General features: G+C 56.9%; 1 protein-coding gene and 1 long non-coding RNA gene across 4 annotated transcripts in view; one reads left to right on the top strand and one right to left on the bottom strand.

Moving 5' to 3' along the window:
* Positions 1-8230, top strand: part of LOC123577705 — a 35942-nt gene extending 27712 nt beyond the window's left edge. Inside the window, exon 11 of the long non-coding RNA XR_006702033.1 lies at positions 7608-8230. This is a non-coding gene — a long non-coding RNA (uncharacterized LOC123577705). The remainder of the gene's footprint in view (positions 1-7607) is intronic.
* The window catches only part of ATP2C2 (ATPase secretory pathway Ca2+ transporting 2), a 63102-nt gene that overhangs the window by 18232 nt on the left and 24661 nt on the right, over positions 1-20209 (bottom strand). For all 3 annotated transcript variants that reach the window (XM_045439862.1, XM_045439864.1, XM_045439863.1), the window contains 8 exons: positions 16468-16557; positions 15610-15645; positions 15447-15508; positions 12354-12462; positions 4605-4754; positions 4458-4526; positions 3835-3910; positions 1365-1431 (listed from right to left, as the gene is read on the bottom strand). In XM_045439862.1, the coding sequence (XP_045295818.1) occupies positions 1365-1431; positions 3835-3910; positions 4458-4526; positions 4605-4754; positions 12354-12462; positions 15447-15508; positions 15610-15645; positions 16468-16557 (659 nt within the window). The remainder of the gene's footprint in view (positions 1-1364; positions 1432-3834; positions 3911-4457; positions 4527-4604; positions 4755-12353; positions 12463-15446; positions 15509-15609; positions 15646-16467; positions 16558-20209) is intronic.

The raw sequence follows: 20209 nt of genomic DNA, 5'->3' as shown, positions 1-20209 counted from the left end.
GCTGAGACTGGGGACCAGAAATGACCAACCAATGGCTCTGGGGAGGACGGGCAGGGATGGACACGGGGCCTCGCCTGTTACTGACTTGGAAATCTGTAAGTCTTCGGCTCACAGAACTTTCCACCGTGTAGAAGAGGGGAATGGCATGTGTCATTATTTAGGGGAGGTCCTTAAGCGTCACAGCTTTGGAGTGCTCTGGCTTTTCCAGGAGTCCCCCCAGGGCTCAGGCTTCTCTGTCCCTCGGCCACCACACCTGCCCTTGAAGGCTTAGTCATCTGAGCACTCTTATCAGGGGCTCACCCTTCTTCCCTGGCCCCGCCTCCTGCTGGAGCCCCGACTGGGTCACCACTTAGAGTTAGCAGTAGCACCCCGGGGGGCTGGTTAGGAACGCAGAGTCCCAGGCACCCCCCCAGACCCACCGAGTCCGTGCACCTGTGACCCCAGGACCCTCGTGTCCTCCGGCTACCGTTGGAAACCCCTACTCTTCAATGGCCCATTCTTCCAGGAAGCCCGCCCTGACCTTGAACCCCACGTTCCACAGTGCAGCCAGCTGCCCACGCCCCCTGGCCCCCTCTTGGCTCAGCAAGCTGGGGTTCACACCCCTGTCACCTCTCATCTCTATGTCAAGAATGGCCAACGCTTTGCCAAAAAAGATGGCTCGCCATGCGTGTGGGGAAAGATTCTGATGACGCTATTTAGAATCGGGAGGGAAAGGGGTCCCAAAAAAGCCCGGTGACACGTCCCCTAACCGACGCCCGTGGTGCTTCGGCTTAGGGAGCCCACCCAGTCCCCTTGCTGTCCCCAGATGCGCATGGCTGGGTCCTCCCGGCGGAACCCCCTTCCCGCCTTCTCCCGCAGGCTCTTCCTCCACAGCCCTCAGAGGACGTTCCCGGGCCACCCTCCGGGGACATTCTTCCTACCTCCCTTGCACTCCCTCCGCAATGGTTTCCCTCTGTGGCCTTGATCGTGAGTTGTGATTATTTTGTTACCGTTCACTTGACGTGTTTGCGCTTACTTTCCCCACCAGCCCGCAAACTCTGTGATCTGGCTCCCTCAGCCCTGGGTGGTGCGGACAAGTCATCCGCGGGCCCTCACGGCGGGGGCCGGGGACCGGCGAGGGAGGGGTGGCGCGCGGGAGCCTTCCTGCCCTGCCCCAGAGGCGGTGGGGTCCCCGCCACGTGGGGCAGGCTGGCCTCCACTGCTCCCGCCAGGACACTGAGTTCAGGCCAACACGCTTGCCAGAGTCACAGAATCAGGCCGTGGCAGAGACAGGCTTCAAACCCGCAGCGTTCCCACCCAAGGCCGGGGTCCTGCTCCCCGGTCTTCCCCGCTCCCGCCTTCCCAGGGGAGGTCTGTGCCCTTACCTGACCCCAATCGTGAACATGCTCAGAAGCTGTTTTCCTTGTAGCCAGCCCGTGAACATGATTACGCCTGGGAAAGAGACAAAAAGTATACATCTGCACACACGCGCGCACACGCGCACCTCCTCTGACACGCCCAGGTGTTTCAGACTCCTCTCCTGCGCCTGAGTCAACGGGTAGGAACCTCAAGGACTTGTGACCACTCTCCTGTTCCTTTGTAAGACACTCCCACGCCCGCCAAAAAGAACGGTTTTACTTTTTCCGGAAAGGACCAAGCCGGCTCAAGTCAGAGAAAGAGACAGACCATCCCTCCGTGAGTTCATCGCAGGCTGTTGGAAAACGCTGGCAGACGATTCCAGAACTCTCCCCGGGGGCCGTTTGTGCTGGGACGCCCCCCCCCCCCCATGGCGTCCGATGTGGCAGGTGACAGCTGTTCCTGTGACAGGCACGTGGGCCCGGGTCGTAGAGGATTCCGTCCTGCCGTGCTCGTGTCCCAACGTGTCCCCTGTTACACTCTCGTCCCCATCAGTCACCTGGTGTTTACTAACCAGCAGGCCCGGGACACGGGGACCCCGCCTGAGGTGGGGCAGAGAGGGGGCATGAGTCACACTGGGACCCGTGGACGCGCACGGGATGCTCTGGCAAGGAGGAGAAGTTCTGGGGCCTCAGTGTCCTCATCTGTAAAGTGGGCATAATGACCATGTCCCCCTCGAGGAGTTGTTTCGGGATTTGAGAAGCAGGAATACACCTGAAGTGCCATCCCGGCTGAGAGCCCCACTGGCTGAGATCGGAATCGGCCGGTTAAGACCCATCTTCCACTAGGGCTCCAGGACAGAACAGGCTGGAAAGGAGGGACGAAGGCAGGACAGGCTGGAACAGGCCGGAAGGGAGCTGCTCAAAAACACAGTACAGCCTGTGATTGAGCCAACGCCGGGCACTGAAATCCAAAGCTGAACTTGGAGAGGTGACCAGACACCGGAATCTGGGGACGGGTGTCCAGGGAAGAAAGGGCAGGCGGGTGCGTCCCCCGCACGACAGGTCTGGAAGCCCGGACGCCAGACCGCATCCTCTTCACCACTTGGCTAAATCTACTTCTGCGTGTAAGTTGCAGGGGAGCGGAGATCCCCTCGGCCCCGGCACGAAATTCCGAATTTCCCTCTTTGTTCCCTCGGCAAATTCCTGTCACCCTACGAGACCCGGCTTAATGCCACACCTCCCTTGGAGCCTTCCCCGGCCTCCCACTGGAGATTAGCCATGACCTTCAGGTGGCACGTTTGTTCAGGTGCCTCCCTCCTCTCGGCCTGGGCGCATTCAAAGGGCCGAGGCTGTGTCTGATCCGTCGCAGTGGCCCCAAACCTCTCCCAGAGTCACAAGACACTCGCTAAATGAATTCACACATCTGGGTGGCCAGAGGCGCAACGTCTGCTTCTCCCGGAAACGTCCTCTGGCTCCTCCGCAGGTCTAGCCAGACCCACTCGTACGTCCTGTCATCACTGCCCGCGCTAGGGGGCGCTGCTTTCTGGGTCGGTTCCTTTATTAAGTATTCACTCAACAAGTGTTTATTGAGAATCTGCTACGGGCCAGGCTCCGGCTGACCGTGAGGGCTGGAAAACGAGGAACACTCAGTCAAAGCCAGAGCTGGAGACAGCAGGAAGGAGTGGGCGAAGGGACCGGGGCGGCCCCAAGGGGGGATTCAGGCTTAAGACCTAAATTTAGATCCGCGGCATCGGGTCGGGCCCGTTTGCTGTGTTGCCAGAGGCCGAGCGGCACAGCCTGGTCGGTAACGTAGACACGTGGCTAAACTGTCCCTCCCAGTCGCCTTTGCGGTCAGGCAGGCCATGTGACTCCATTCTGGCCAATCAAGAAGGGGCAAAGACAGCAGGCCTTGGGGGCCCATGCCTTAAAAATGGCCCGTACTGGGGCGCCTGGGGGGGCTCAGTCGGTCAAGCCTCCGACTTCGGCTCGGGTCATGATCTCACAGTTCGTGGGTTCAAGCCCCGCGTCGGGCTCCGTGCTGATGACGGTTCGGAGCCTGGAGCCCGCTTCCGATTCTGTGTCTCCCTCTCTCTCTCTGCCCCTCCCCCACTCGTGCTCTGTCTCTCAAAAATAAAAAAATTTTAAAAACTTCCCACACAACCTCTGTGTTCCCGCTTTCCCCCACTCGCTGGCTGAAAGGAATTCCGGCCCGCCTCTGGGGACCTGGAAGAAGGGGGAAAGGTCGGGGCCCGGGACCCCGAGGCGGCGTTTGGAGGTGACCTACCCAGGAAAGCCACCCAGGCAGGAACGAGCAAGAGATACACCTTGACCACGCTAGGCCCTCCCAGGGGCAGGCTGCTCTGTACGACAGCTTGTCTTGTCTCACACAGAGACCGCTTGGCCCCCTGAGTCTCCCGTCCACCCTCGGTCCCACTGAGGACCTCAGGACGGCTCCCCCGCGCCCCCCGGGACCCAGCGCAGAAACGGCCTCGCTCACCAATTATGCCGAACGAGAAGAGTGTCAGCTGCTTCCCCAGCTTGTCCATGCTTTTCTGTAGCGGGGTTTTAGGCGTCTGAAAGGAGGACATCGGTGGGTCTGTTAGAGGACACTGCCCGGCTTTCTCATATCTTGAGCGGGGCGACAATCACAGAGCGGGCCACACGCATGTAAAAATCCACTGGCCTCCACCCTTCAGGCCCGTGCGTGTTACGGTCTGTGAGCTGTATCTCGGCAAAAAATCCTAGTAAGTGTTTTTACCTGTGTTGTTTTGTAACGTTTTATTTATTTTTGAGGAAGAGCGTGGGGGGGGAGGGGCCGAGAGGGGGGGGGGGGACGGGGACAGAGGATCCGAAGCGGGGCTCGAACTCACGAACCGTGAGATCGTGACCAGAGCCAAAGCTGGACGCTCAACCGACGGAGCCACCCAGGCGCCCTCCCCCCCCCCCCCCGGCCATAAGTGTTTTTAAATAAAAACAAAGTTTAAAAAACGTGAACTCGTATTGACCACATCACCCTCATGCCTAAGGAGGGCGCAGGGCGTGGCAGCAGCAGCCGAGAATAATCTCAAACCCCGACTTGCAAGAAAAGCAAAGCACTCCCCCCCCGCCCCCGGCCCTTACCTCTTCGGCCTGCATCATCTTAAACACTTCCCCGAACTGGGACCTCTCCCCTGTTCCGATCACGACTCCCTGCGTTCGGGAGAGAGAAGGGTGAGATCTGAGGCGGGGAGCCTGCTGGGGAGGGCGGCCGAGGTCCCCGGGGCTCACCTGCCCCTTCCCGTACTGCACCAGGGTCCCCATGAAGACGATGTTGCTCAGAGTGGTGAGGTCCCCTCCGTCCGTCAGCGGGCCGTCCGTCTTACTGCACGGCTCTGCTTCTCCCGTGAAACTGGATTCATCCACTAGGAGGTCTGTGACCTAGAGCCACGAGGGGAAAAGAACGCAGTCTGCCCCTGTCGCCCTGAGAACAGCTCGGTCAAGCGCAGAACGGACCCCTCGCACCCCATAAAACTTCTCAACTGGGAAAAGCGTCCTGTGCCTAAGAGTCAGCGGTCCCGGTCGACAGGGACGAATCCTGACCGACGGGCAGCTACAAAGTAGGCACGCAGCTCTAAGCAGAAAACGTCCCTCCGCCAGGCCCTGGAGTCGGGCTGGAAGGGACTTTTTTCTGGGCTACCTGTAGTGACCTGGAAGGATGTTCCAATGCAGGCTTTCCTGGCTTCCCGGACACGTTCCAGGGACAACACTCCAGTGTTGGCAGGGAAGAAAAACAAGGCTGATCTGGGACCACCCCTGACAGGGAGGGGTCATTTCTAAACCCGCGAGCCGGGGAGCCCCCGAGTGTGATGCAACATTCAGGAACTTCAGACGCCTTTCTTTGGTGCATTAAAGAATGCGTAGGTCTCTGTTTGAATTTGGACCTGATCTTTAGGCTTTGAGAGATCACTGCCATCTTGCCAAGTGATAAAAACGACCGATCTGGCGTTGAACAGAGGCGTGGCTGGGGAGACGCCTTCGGAGGGCAGCTGGGACGACTGGGACCCAGCCACCTGAGGTGCGTGCGTGCTGGCTGCTCTGGATCTGAGGCCTTCCAGAAATGGTGGCTCTGATTCCTCGTTTTGTTTTGTCTTTTTGTTTGTCCTAGAGAGAGTGTGCATGCGTGAGTGGGGGAGGGGCAGGGGTGGAAAAAAGGATGCCAAGCGGGCTCCAGGCTCGGTGCAGAACCCACCTGGGGCGCAATCCCCACCGTGAGATCATGACCTGAGCCAAAATCAAGAGTCGGTGGCTGAACTGACGGAGCCCTCCCAGGCGCCCCATGATGTCTGGTTTCGTAAAGTAAACCATACTGCCCTCAGCCACCTCTGCCATTCAGGTACAGCTATTTTCGTGAGGATTTTCTGCCACGAAGAACTAATACAAATCGCATCTTAGGATGGAACGAGGCTTCTGCTTTTGTTTTCCTTTCTAATTTTGCCACGACAAAACAAAACAAAACAGAACACAACAAAACCGCGACCAGAAAAGCACAGAACGGTATCTGGCACCTTAATTCCATTCGCCAACAGACAACAAACACCACGTCGAAGTCGCGGGACAAGTTACCAGAACACGGCCTCACGGGCCTCCGGGAACTGGACAAGATTTGATCGTGTGCCCCCCGCCCCGGAAAAACACAGAAGTCTCATACCTGCTTTAACATTATTTAAAATTTTAGTGTACTGTTAAAAAAATACCTGGGCAATGGTTAATTTATAATATATCTTACGATTTTTTTTAATGTTTATTTCTGAGAGAGAGACAGAGAGAGACAGAGCACGAGCAGGGGAGGGGCGGAGAGGGAGGGAGACACGGAATCCGAAGCAGGCTCCAGGCTCTGAGCCATCAGCACAGAGCCCGATGCGGGGCTCGAACTCACGAGCTGTGAGATCATGACCTGAGCTGAAGTCGGACACTCAACGGACTGAGCCACCCAGGCACCCCTAGAGCGTATCTTTCAAAGCACCTGTGTCTTTCTCCGGACACTCCGCGTCCTGCCCACCTTGGAGAAACCCATACAATCCTGTGCCTGGAGCATCACGGAGCCAGCTTACTCAGCAGCAGCCTTAGGTTGTGTTAGTACCAGAAACCACACGTGTGCACGCGCACACACACACACCAGGAGAGGAGGAGAGAGCGTTCACGTTCCCAGAACTCCTGTGATGAGCTAGGCCCTGGGCCGAGCACTTTGCAAGGCCCCTCTCTCCAAATCCCCATCCCCTCCATGAAAGATGCTACTGTTTTCTCCATTTTACATATGGGGAAACCGAGGCACGGAAACATTAAGTCACTTGCTCAAGTAACTTGTTCAAGGTTATACAGCTGCTTCGTGGCAGAGCCGAAGCGTGAGCCAAGGCTCTAGTTCCAGAAACCGCACTCTTGACCATCTTGCGAAACGACCACAGACCCAGTAGCTATCACCAAGAGGTGAGCCTCCTGTGGCCAGCTGGATACTATGGAGGACATACGTGGGGGGCCAGGGTGAACTCTGCCCCTAAGGACCTTGTCATTTAAGTATCTAAGACCAACTGAGAGAAGCCAACGTCCTACAAGCTCACAAGAGAACAGTTAGGTCGGCATTATTCAAACAGGGACCGGTGAGTTCTCTATACTTTCAAATTAAAAAAAAATCTAGCAGCGATCTTTTTAAAATGTGTTCAGGGCCGCAGGATCCCAGTCCCCAAGAATGACAAAGGCTCCCACTTGCCTGTATAATGCCCACGTCCCTTCTTCCTAATAGAAACCCCGTTGGCAGTGGTATCTGGAGTCGGGGGTGGCTATGTGCCCCCTTCCCCCGCCACGCTATTTCCCAGCATCCCTTGCAGCTCACAGTGTCTCCACCCCTTTGGACACGGGGACACAGGGAGAAGTCACGGACGGTCCAGGGCAAGATCTGTGAAGACGACTGAGGGTGAGACGCTCTTCACCCTTCTGGCTTCCTCTTTCTCCCTCCCTGGGCCTTCGCCCTAGTGGCTCCAGAAGCCATCTTGCAAGCATTTAAAGGACGGTCCCATCCTGCGGAGGGCGCAATGGGGGCCTGGGAGAAGCCCTGTACTCTGTTCCATGGTGGAGCCGCCATATTGGCTCTGGACACCCCCCCTTCCAGTCTCTCATCATGTGAGAGAGGAGTAAATCCCTGACCCACTGAAGCCCAGGCATTTCCGTCACTCTATTACCATAGTCAAAGAACAACCGTCACTGACCTAGACTTTGTGTTTGTATTTTTATCTCCAGGACACAGGGAAAGTCAAGGGACTTCCTGGAGTGGCGCCTAACACGACGAAGGAAGAAACGGGAAGACGAAGCTGCCCAGCACCACCGGCCACTGGCACCACGCACGCAGGCGGGAGAAAGGGGCACCACATCCCCAAGGCAAGCAGGGATTCGGTTTCCAGAAGACACCGTCTCATGGGACAGGATGATCATTTGAATACGTTGTACTTCCTAGGAAAATCTGGCTTAGGTTTCCAGGTTGAAGCACAAGGAATTTGTACCTAACTCTGTTCACATTTAAGCAGCACTGTAGTAAGAACAGAAGGTCAACACGGGGAAGAGAAACCCCTCCGCTGACTGGGCCTGAGCGCCGAACTGACCGCAGTCGGATGTTTTTGTCAGATCGAACCTGCGGCCTTGGGCTTGGGCGTGAGAAACAGGAGGGCGGAGCTGCCGGGTTGGGGGATGGGCCGGAAAAGGTGAGTTCCTGCAGGATCAGGGACTTGAAATGGGCCTCGAAGGATAAGCACACAGTCGGTGAGTGAATCAGGCAGGGAAGGAAGAGAAAGCAAACTGGGGGGGATCGATGACGCGCGAACTCAGTAGTAACAGGCTTAATAAAAAAGACCTCTCTTCTCCCAGCACCCCACCAGCTTTAACGGGACAGAAACCCAGGGTGCTGAGTGTGGGCACCTATCCACCCTCTTTGGGACACAGATTCTTGGCCGGGGTGGTGGGGAGAGGGTGGAGGTTGGCGGGGGTGCGGTGGGCGCTGTCCCTGGTGCTGAAGCCACGGGCGGGACGAGCCCTGAATGGAGAGGGTACAGGCAAGAAGACAGGAGGTCTGGTCCACATGGAGCACTGGGGGAGGTGGGGTTGGAACTCAGTCGCTTCTGGCATCGGCTAAGAAATTTGGAGGGTACCTTGTAAGTAATGAGGAGCCATGAAAAGTCTTGAGCAGAGAAGGGAGGTGAGTGAGATCCACAAAATGATGCTAGATGTTGAAAGACGCGGCCAGTGGCATTGGGAAGGGAAGCCCACAGTCCAAGGAATGAACCCAGGTGAGGCCAAGGATGGCTCCCCGGGGAGGGGCGGGGGGGGGGGTGCAGTGGGCATGGACAGAAGAACCAGCCAGGAAGAACAACAGAATTGGCAGTGAGTGGAATTAACTAGATATATGGACAAAGGCACAGGTCACTAAGGCTCACAGCTTAATCTGGTCTACAGAACATTAAAAAAATTTTTTTTTTTTTAATGGGGCGCCTGGGTGGTTCAGTCGGTTGAGCGTTTGACTTCGGCTCAGGTCATGATCTCATGGTTCGTGGGTTCGAGCCCCCATGGGGGGGGCCCAGCTTAGAGCTTGGGGTCTGCTTCAGACTCTGTGTCTCCCTCTCTCTGCCCCTTCCCCGCTCGTGCTCTGTCTCTCTCTGCCTCTCAAAAAAATAATGATAATAAAGAAAAATAATAAAAACATTTAAAAAATTTTTTAAATGTTTTATTTTTGAGAGAGAAATAGAGCTCAAGTGGGGGAGGGACAGAGAGGGAGAAGGAGCCACAGAAACGGACACAGACTCCAGGCTCTAAACTGTCAACACAGAGCCCGACCCAGGGCTCAAACCCACGAACTGGGAGATCATGGCCTGAGCTGAATTCCGATGCTTAACCGACTGAGCCACGCAGGCGCCCCTTCAGGACATTTTTAAATCAGGCAGGCTTGATCCTGAATATACTTCATTTAAGTCAATTTGGGATTGGCAGGAATCTTCTAGGTGGAGGCTCAGTCAACACCCCGACCTTCTGAGCTGAGACGTGAGCCTTAACTCTTGCCCAGGTTTATTGGTTGTGTTTTCAAATGCCAACACCTTCCTTTTTTCCACCCAGTGAAATGAGCTGTCATTCTGACCTTCAGAACCGTAAGATAATACATTTGTGTTGTCGTAAGCCGCTCGGTATCTAGTCATTTGTTATAGCAGCCAGAGGAGAGAGATACATTGGGGAACCCAGAGGGAGAGACGGAGCGAGAAAAAGTCAGAACAGCCGACTGCAGGCCAGAGAGCATGGGCTCCTCCTCCCCCACTGACAGGTGCATGACCTCAGGCGGGCTGCTCGACCTTTCCCCGTTTCTGTGTCCTTGTCTTACAGTCAGAAGATGAAGTCGTGTTCTCTCAAGGTTGTTGGGAGACGAAAGGAAGCAGTTTCTACCCCGTGGTCGGCACAGACCCGGCTTTCTATATAAGGGCATTCGTTCTTTCCGGAAAGAGAAACACGCTGGGAGGCAGAGATGAAGGGGAATGTCTGGGCCAAGAAGGAACAATGTGTGCGTGCCTGTGCAACGATTCTGGCTGCTAAAGATACTCAAGGCCCAGAACCTATGTGACACCAGTGGCCACCCGGAGGTGGCTGGGCCTGAAGACAGTGAACGCCTCTGGTCCCTTCCTGCCGGAGAGCAGACAAGGCTGTTCCTGTCTCCTCACGCCCAGCCAGTCTCCCCTCCGAGACAGAGCCTTACTTGGAGCCCCGACAGATTCCATTCACCCCCCTTTTCATTTCTGGAAGTGGTCAAAGAAAAACAAGGATCAGTGACCCTGCTCTACTGGCTGGGCCACATCAGCCTCTCCCCCAGGCCTTGGCCTTTGTTTTCACTGTGGGAAGAGAAAATACTCCGTGACCTCCACACACTATGCAGAAGGGTGGCGGGCTTACCTATTTTAAGAACTTTCTTGAACCCCGCTGTTTCCTGGACCTAAGTGGCTTTAAGCCCTATATAAAGTTCTCCCGGATCTCAGGGTTTAATAGCTGACACCAATATGCCACGGTGAATAAACAAAGGCATGGGTTGTTCAGGGCAGTTGCAAAATACCAAGAAGGGGAAGGTGCCGCCTTGTGACCGGTCGCGGGGAAAAAAGCATCCTGTGGCATCAGAAGCAGGTGCGGATAGACGTAACATAGGCAGGAAGAAAACCAGTTGAGGGAGAGAGTTCCCCGGGGGTTACGAACTGTTGCAGGGACTTGGGGTGGGGGTGGGGGGGACGGGAAAGGGAGGGCAATGAAGCCACTGCCGACGCACCGACCGCTCACGTCACGCCGGCCGCCGGGCCGAGCGTGCCGCAGGTGGTAACTCGTCGAGGCGGAATGAGCGCTATCCCCTTTGACAGATGGGGAAACCAAGGCTCAGGGAGGCCGAGCCTTCGTCAGAGTCGCAGGCTGGCAGGCGCGGGGCGGGGAGACGAAACCCCGGGCCCCCCGAGTTCCAGCGTGCGTCACTCACCCGTGCCAGGCCCTGGGCTGAGCCCTTTCCATCCAGGTGATGTCACCCTTACGGTCACCCACTTTCTTCCCCCGTTTTGCAGACGGGAAAACGGGGGGCACAAAGGTTAAGCACCTCGCTCCAGGCCACCCAGCTTGTGAACGGTAGGCCCTGGCTTCAAACTCAGGGCCAATGCCCGGCCCCAGGGCACTAGCCGCCTCGAGGCACCGCCTCTGGACCGCTGGGCACAGCGGTCTGGACCGCTGAAGGCCAGTGCGGGGCGGGGGAGGGGGGGTAGCAGACGCCGAGGAATCTGTTCTGTTGCGGGAAGGGACAGCGGCATGAGCCTGACAGCAAGCCCCCCAGCCTGCTCACCCGGGTCCCTACCCTGCCAGCAGATCTCAAAGTCAGGGGCAGAAGGCTTTGAAAGCGGGAGTGTCCCTCGGGCCCCTGCCTCTGCCGCAGAGAGTGGCTCGGGGCTTTAAATGCGGGGCCCGGATTTGGCTTTTCGTCCTTCCCTGTCACCCTCTCCAGGCCACTGTTTGTGTTTTTGTTTTCTTTAAGTGTATTTATTTATTTTGAGAAAGAGGGAGAGAGAGAGTTCAAGTGGAGGAGGGGTAGAGAGAGAAGGGGAGGGAGAGGGGGAGACGGAGAGAGAGGGAGAGAGAGAGAGAGAGAGAGGGAGAGAGAGAGAGAGAGAATGAATCCCAAGCAGGCTCCACACACCGTCAGCAAGGAGCCCGACACGGGGCTCGAACTGACGAGCCTCGAGATCGTGACCTGAGCTGAAATCGAGAGTCGGAAGCTCAACCGACCGAGCCACCGGGCGCCCCTCCAGGCCGCTGTGTTAACAGCGTGCCAATGATCCTACAATTCCCGAAGACACATGCTCTGGAAATAAGTGAGTCGGGGAGATAGCCTGCACTGAAGCCGTTATCACTGAAAGCCGTGAATGATTCTTCAGCCTTTCTGCAAAGTTTCGTAAAATAGATCACCCCCGCCGACAGACCCCTCTGAACTCGACTTCACCTTTTCTGATACATCAAGGATCATCTCTGAGAGCCTCAGGTGACGCTGTGGCACCATGACACCCACGAAGGTCAGGGACACGGCTCGCCCCCCACCCCACGTCCCCAACCCACACTATCGTGAAAGCTCGTACTTCCGTTTTGTGTCTCCGCTGGTCCGTTTCCCTCTTCGGCACTGAGCAATCTGGTCACGCTTCTTTCTGGCATCAGAGCAGCTCCTTCTAGAAGCCACGCTTGCCTTATCCCTCAGTCCCACCCTGGTTTAACGGGCTAGTGCCGTCTGCTCTAAGGCAGAAAATCACATGACCAAAACTTAAAACTGGGAATGAATAATTTATGAAATACAATTCGAGGGGCTTTGTGCTTAAAATGAGCTTGCTTGCTAACTTCATGCCTTGTGTGTGTGCACGAGAGAAAGAGAGGGAGAATATGCCTGTCGCCAATAAGCTAAGTGTCTGCAGATCACAAAGGCCAGGGTCCGGGACTCCTCACCTCAGTGAGACGGATGTCTGCGGGGATCCGGTCTCCGATCGAGAGAGACACGATGTCTCCGGGAACCAGGTCTCGCGCAAGCAAATGCTGGAGTTTTCCTTCTCTGATGCTGCATGTGAAACGGTAAACAAACAAACACACACACACACACCGACATGCTGATCACATCCTACTTTTGCGCACTTTAGCCAATTTGAGCAAAGAATACAGAAGCACGCTTTCTCTCTCAGTTACGGACAAACCCTCGCGCCTTCGTGGTTTTGTCGTATTTTAAGGTCACGCACGCTAAAAGACGTCTGGCGAAGCGTGTGGCTTCTGGGAGACCCTCGGCTTCATTTGAAACGCGGGCCCACTACTACTGTTTACCCTGCCTGGAAGCAAGGCGGAGCCACGTGGCCTCCAGAAGCTTCTGCAGGTGTAAGTCAGCAGCTCTAAAGCTTCCTTAATGGAGCCAGCGGCTAGAGGCACTTCTGTCCTCAGAGAAGACACCGCTCGGGCACAGAGCACGGTCTCCAGGACTCAGCCTGGCAGAGCTGGGGGGGGGGGGCATCTTACGGGCCCGAGAAGCCCGGGACCTCCTTTCCCGCTGGGCCATGACCCCTGCTCACGGCCGTGCCAGTAACAAGCTACGTGCTTCTGGGCACAGGCTCCCGCTGCAATCCCCCCATTCGCCACCCTCCCCGGACGCCACAGTCCCAGCCGGGCTCCCGCCCCGTCCCTGGCCATCTTCTCTCTGTCCCACACGCCGTGGCCAGAGGGCTCTTAAAACGCAAAGATCAGGGCCACCTGGGTGGCTCAGCCGGTTAAGTGTCCGAGTCTTGGCTTCAGCTCAGGTCATGATCTCACGGTTCGTGAGTTCTAGCCCCGCGTCGGGCTCTGTGCTGGCAGCTCGGAGCCTGGAGCCTGCTTCCGACTTGGTGTCTCCCTCTCTCTCTCTGCCCTGCCCCCACTCACACTCGGTCTCTGTCTCTGTCTCCCTTTCTCTCAAAAGTAAATAAAGACATTTAAAACACGAGAAATAAAAGCACCAGGCCCCCCGTGTCATCTCCAGCTGACCAACCACACTGTCCCTCCCACCCGAGGCCCCTTGCCCCGAGACACCACAATTTCTCTGGTTTGGGCAGCTTGGCTGTCCCTTGCAGCCACGAGCACCCGTCAGACGTTTCGCTCAACTCTCCACGGCTGGCTCCTTCCATCTGTCAGGCCCCAACCTAAAATGTCAGCTCCTCCTTAAAGGTCAGATCAGGGCAGCCTGCTCACCAGCTACGGAAAGCCGTTCCCACTCTCCCATCGGGTACTACTGTGTCTCCATGAGGTTTCCTGTGGTTTCAGGTGCGGGGGCCCCTTCTGGCTCGAATGCACCTGCCGTATTCCAAAACCATCTCGTTCCTTCCCTTTATTATCTGCCTCCCCTGGTAGGAGTGTGTGCTCTCTGATGGTCGAGGCCTTCCCTTCCCGTTCCCCGGGGTAACCCTGGCCTGATTTCTCCTGGCACGCAGTAGGTGCTCAATAAATACGTAACGGCTCCACGACGGACGGAGGTCTGTTCCTCCCGGCGTGGAGAACAGACACCGAGACAGAGGCTGCGTATCTTCGGTGCCCTTTCGATTCCACCAGCCTGCCTGTCATCACTCTTCTTGAAAATAGAACTGTCTTTTAGAAGTGACTTCCGGGGACGTCGATAAGGCACACTGTGCGCCTGAAAGGCCGAGACCTGATATTTACACTCAAGATCAGATCATCAGACCGCATGAATCATTTACGTGCCCGTTTGTTCGGAGGATTACGTCACATGTCACACATCCGGATTTCTGACAGCCTGGCTCGTCTGATTAAGCTCCATCACGTTTGGTGCCCCCAGTGAACCTTCTAGAATCGACTCACCTTCTGTAGCCCTTCCACATCACCCTCTTTTTGTCTCTGTTACTGGTTATTCTCTGCCTTGTGTTATACACACACACACACACACACACACACACACGCCCCTGGCTTGCTGGCTTCTTGGGAGGTGGGACGCAACCCACTAGAGCTTTCTACCCCAGCTGTGGGGCGCCCCTGTGCCATATGTATCTAGAGACATGTTCAGGTTCTTCCCCAAACATCATCTTTGAGAAAGCAGAGGGCTACTGTGTGTCTAAACCCTTCCCAAGCCCCTGGGCCCGTGAGATACTTTCTGCTAATTTGTTGTAAGCAGCAGGTGCAAATTTGGGAAAGACACTGGCCCCAAAACAACAATGAGCAGAGCCAGCCGGGGGGCGGGGGAGGGGCGCAGACTTGGCCCTTTCCTGAAATCAGTCCATTTTCACCAGGAGAGACTAGAAAAGTCACTGGCAAACTGGAAATGACATCAAGAAAATGCCAGGCCCCAGACACTGCCTCCCGGGGGTCGGCCGCGTCCCTACCCTGGGGCAGCGGACTGTGCACCTGCCAGAAGTCTCAGCTGTCCCGCCGGCTACTGAAGTTCAGTGAAGTGAAGAACTCACTTCCCCAGCCACGCTGACGTGGTCATAGGTGAGTAGTGGTCCGTCCTGGACGGCGTGGATTACAGAACATCCCAGAAAGTTCTACCGCATAGCACTGCATTCTCGGTCTCCCTTTGTCCCTTTCAAACGCCTCTGGGGATGGCCGTGTGGTAACAACGGGCGACGCGGAAACGTCCAGGCAGGAAAGAGGCCGGCGGGGCCGCTGAGGCCAGCCTGGCAACGTCTCACCCCACAGCCCAACGGCCCGAAGCCTCGGCCTGTTGGAGCCCCGCGTCGCGACGGCTCAGGCCACTCAGTCCAGCCGTGCCCACCATACCACGGGGGTCGCGGGCTGCTCTCTTCCCAAATCCACTCCCGCCACCCATGGCCCCAGCCCCGGCACTCTCATTAGACCCTGATGAGGCCGTGAAAGCCCAGAGAAGTCGAACGACACGCCCAAAGACACACAGTAATCCGTTGGCAAGGCAGACGCCATGTCTCCCAACCCCCAGGAAGGCGGGGTTCCCCTCCATCACACCACAAGGGACACAGACTTGGCAAACTTTGCCAACCCCACCAGCCCACTGGCTGCCCCGAGGAACCAAGAAGCCCCAGGCCATCTCTGACTCACCAGTTACATTCGGGAGGGACCAGCTTGGTCAACTCCTCTAACGATTTTTCAGATCTGTATTCCTGGCGGAAGCACATCCGACATGACACTCAAGGCCGGGAACTGGAAGGCTCCCGTCACACCCGGGTTCCCCCGCCCGAGACCTCAGGAAAGAGCTACGCACCTGGATGAAGGCGACAGTCACCACGATAAGCACCGCCTAGGGAGCAAACAGGGAGGGGTGTCAGCACCCAGCTGTTCCACGAGTGAGCGAGCTGGCCCGTGGAAGGTGGACCACGGCACCCGGCCCTGCCAACTCTGTTCCCTTCTTGCAAAACAGAAATTTATAAAACGGATGCGACACCCCCCCCGCAAAAAAAAAAGAACAGAAAAATCATCCCAAATTCTGGTATCCAAAGATTCACATTTTGGGGTACCCTTCTAGATTTTTCTGCATAGACACACAACACAGGATCCTAGAGTACAGACGTATTCTTTTATTATTATTATTGTTATTATTTTTTAATGTTTTTATTTATTTTTGAGATAGAGAGAGAGCATGAGCAGGGGAGGGGCAGAGGGAGAGGGAGACACAGAGTCTGAAGCAGGCTCCAGGCTCCGAGCTGTCGGCACAGAGCCCGACGCGGGGCTCGAACCCACGAACTGTGAGATCACGGCCTGAACCGAAGCCGGACGCTCAACTGACCGAGCCGCCCCGGCGCCCCTGGATTGTACACTTTAAAACGCTTACTTTTTAAATGATGCGACTTTCACCCAAATTAAGAAGGAATCCTTTTCAGGCAGGTGCTCGGTGCTCACCTCTGGGAAGCAGCTCACAAAGGACCACTCTGTGGACCGATGTGTGCTACCTGCACAGAGGGACAGAGCAGTTCCAGCCCGGGGGTCTCGGCCAAGGAATTCTCCGCGACACTGCTCCCCACAGGAAGGAACCAGAGGCCACCTGGCTACCCGCCAAGACAGCGCCGGCAAAATTAACCAGGACACCGCCGTGCGGGGCAGAGACGGACCCCCGGGCACTCACCGCGGCGATACTGACGGCGTCCTCATACTCCTTCGTGAGGATGCTCACCAAGGCGGAGGCCAGGAGGAGCAGGATCAGGGGGTTCTTAAACTGAAAAGTGAAAACAGGGCGGTGGGGGGGGGGCGGGTGGTGACGGCTTCTTTTCCAGTCCCTCCCCCCTGGGACGCAACTCTCTGCTCGAGGCCGGGCTCCCGGGCCAGCACCACAGGGGCCCGAGCGCTAGGGAGAAATACCGCCCCGTCCAAAGGGTCCCCTCCACCCGAAATCCCACCTCTGCCGTTTCACTGACACTGGCTCCCTGGGGGTCGTCCAACGCCGTGCCTGTCCAGACGCCGGCCCCGGCCCTGCCTTGGAGGTCCCGGGCCCACCTTGCCACGTCTCCATGACGCTCCAGGGCAGGACCCAGCCCCTCTGGTGGCTGGCCAGAGCTGGTCCAGCATGGCCTAAGGGTCCCCTTCGCTCCACCAGCTCCCCAGTCCCATGCGTCCCAACTACACCACCCTGCTCCTGTAACTAACTGCCTCGGGGGCCTCCAGGGAGGTCGTTCCCCTCGACGGGTGTCACAGAAACTTCCCGAAAGGGTGTTTACTTTATTGTTTCATGGATCTGCCCCCTCGTTTCACAGACTACATAGTATCTCATGTTACAGACGATCGAAAGCAAACAGAAACACAAACACATAAAAACAGAAAGAGAGAGAGTAGACCAAAGCTTAGGATCGAGGTGAAAGCCAAGGTGTCAACAGGCAAGTCATAATTGTTTAAGATAGGGCCGTGCTAAAAGGATTCAGTAACCATAATCTGTTCTAAAAGGCTGCAGAGGAAAGGGGGGGCGGATAAAAGTGGGTCAAACAGACTGATAATCATCGAAGGCAGGTAACGGGTGTGTGGGGGTCATTCTATTATTCTACTTATGCATAGTTTTTTTTTTTTAATTTTTTTTTTTCAACGTTTATTTATTTTTGGGACAGAGAGAGACAGAGCATGAACGGGGGAGGGGCAGAGAGAGAGGGAGACACAGAATCAGAAACAGGCTCCAGGCTCTGAGCCATCAGCCCAGAGCCCGACGCGGGGCTAGAACTCACGGACCGCGAGATCGTGACCTGGCTGAAGTCGGACGCTTAACCGACTGCGCCACCCAGGCGCCCCAACTTATGCATAGTTTTGAAAACGTCCCTAATGAAAGACCAACGAAAGGTTTGCCCAGCGAAGTCCCACTGTCGCGTCTGAGAGTCTCGGGGCAGCCGGCAGAGCGAGGGGCTGAGAGGCCCTGGGCTGCGCCCAGCGCTGCAGGCAGAGCTCACTGCCAAGGCCATGCACTCCCCGGCGGAGGCAGACACACCCTTTCCTCAGAAATCCGGGAGAACGAAGTCCAAGAGAAGAGGGGAACGTGAGCTCCGGAAAGCCCACGGAGGTGCGTCAGTGTCCTGGGGCTGCTGTGATAAATGACCACGACCTGGGGGGCTTTGAACACCGGGGGCTGGTTCTCACTCAGTTCCGGAGGCCAGAACTCCAGATCAAGGTGCTGATGCGGCCACAGTCTCTCCTGGAGGTTCTGGGAGAGAGTCCTTCCTGGCTCTTCCAGCTTCTGGGGGTTCCAGCCATCCCTGGGGCTCTTGCCTTGTAAGACACGCCCCGCCTGGGTCACATGGCCCTCTCCTCCCTGTGGGTGTCTCTGTGTGTCTCCCCTCTTCTTATTAGGGTCACCAGGCATTGGATTTAGGGCCACTCTGACCAGTCTGGCCTGCTCTGGACTAGCCACCTGTGCAAAGACCTTCTTTTCCAAATAAGAGAATATTCTGAGGTTCTGGGTAGATGTGAATTGGGGAGGGCACCACTCAACCTGGTGCAGAGAGGAGAAATGCCTCAGCCCAGGAGAGCTAGGAGTAAGATTTCGTTTCGGCCCGGAGCCCGTCACAGACTTGCCATCTGATTGGATAGAGGTGAGACGGTAAGCGTGACACAAACACGGGCCGGGCACCCGTAACGCACCAGGCACTGGGCGCCTTAAATCTCCAGGCCACCTTCTGAAGCTCGGTTAGCCTCCCATGCACCAGGCCTCTCCTGCCCCAGGGCCTTTGCACTTCCCCCTCCTGCACATCCTTCCTCCAGACCCTCGCACGGCTCCCGTGTCTCCTTCCTTCAGGTCTCTGTTCGAAGATCACCTCCTCTGGGCACCAGTCGAATGGCTCCCCTGACCACGCAGCCCAAAAAGCCGCCCTGCTATCGTTTCCTAACGGCCGTCCTGACCACACTCAGTGGTGACGGATGACACAGGAAGCTGGCCGTCTGTCTTCCCCAAAGCAGAAAGTCGGTGTGGCTGCTGCTCTATGCACAATGCCTAGCCCGTGGCCAGCAACATGGAAAGCACTTATCTAGAATGAATAAATGAGTGAGTGAATGAATGAATGAAGCAGCCTGCACCCATTTTGAGGCAGGGGAACTTGACGCTTGGTGGGGTTGGAACTCCTACTCAAGGTCACATAGCAGAGCAGAGACCAGCACTAGGTCTGTCCTGCCTCAGGTGCATGTCCTCCTGTCCGGGTCGCTTCCATAAGGCCACTTGGCTCCCTGCCCTGCCCTCCCCTCCCCTCCCTGCAGGCCACACCCACCCGGGACTCCCGGAGCAACAGGACTATTTCTGGACACAGGGCCCCTCCAGCCCCGGGCTCCAGGCCAGCTCAGGGCTGTGCATCCTGGCGGGGGCCACTCTGAGACCTGGGACCAGGTGCTGGTCTCCAGCCAGGCCTGGGTCAAGTGCTACCTTGAACCCCAATTCCAGTCCCACAGGCCCGGCCCTCTCGGGAGCTGGACCCAGATGGCTCTTCCACACTGGCATCACCATCCCCCTCCTTCCCCCACCTTGAGACCATCCCAAGCACCTGCCACAGGCGAGTCACCGTGAGACACAGCAGACAGGTGGCCGACCCATGTGCCACGGGCACTGCTCTGATCGCGGATGATTAGACTCTTCCTGGCTCGGGGCCCCTCTAAGGCCACACGTAAAGGGACACAGGCAGAAAGGGTCTGCGGAAGGCTCACTGTGCGGGCCACGGGCAATACACCAGGTGAACGGTAACGCTGAAACCAACCGACATCTTACCGAGCGCCTCATCTGTGCCACGCTCCGGGCACATGCCTAGCCTCCCCCCAACCTGAGGACACAGTATCGTCAAATGTCCCTGCTTGACCAATGAGCAGCCGGAGGCTCTGAGAGAAACTGAACTGTCCAAGGATTCACGTCGGCCAGCCCGACTCTTAACTGCCAGCTTCAACCAGGGCCAACCGGTAGGCATGGGGGTGGGGGCCCACGACAGAAAGTCCTTAAATGCGCTAAGCCGCCCTCTTCTCGCGTAAAACCCAGAACAGCAGGGACGTACTAGTTCCAATCTCCAGACAGCGCAACCGGGCTCAAGGAGGCTCAAGGCCCGGCCCGAAGTGTCGCAAGGCTAGAAAGCGGGGCTGGAACCCTGCTGGCCTGACTCTAATCTACCTTGGCCTTGTGATCCTGGGGCCACGCGTCTCGGGTCATGCTGAGGCGGGACTCCTAACGGCGATTCACTGGAGACAGAGAAGCAGGGCTGTCTCTCGAGGTGGAGAGCTCCCTGTCGCCGGAGGCAAGCAGGGTGGTCAACACCTGGAACAGAGCGAGTGCTCTCCACGCACGTGTAAGTGAGTGCGGATGCTTTTCTGTCCCCGTCAAGGATGGGCAAACACAGCCATGGGGAGTTGCCTTCTAGACC

The sequence above is a fragment of the Leopardus geoffroyi genome, chromosome E2 (genome assembly GCF_018350155.1).
Source record: "Leopardus geoffroyi isolate Oge1 chromosome E2, O.geoffroyi_Oge1_pat1.0, whole genome shotgun sequence".
NCBI classification, from domain to species: domain Eukaryota; kingdom Metazoa; phylum Chordata; class Mammalia; order Carnivora; family Felidae; genus Leopardus; species Leopardus geoffroyi.
Note: the sequence above shows the minus strand (reverse complement) of the source record. Positions and strands in the feature narration are given on the sequence as shown.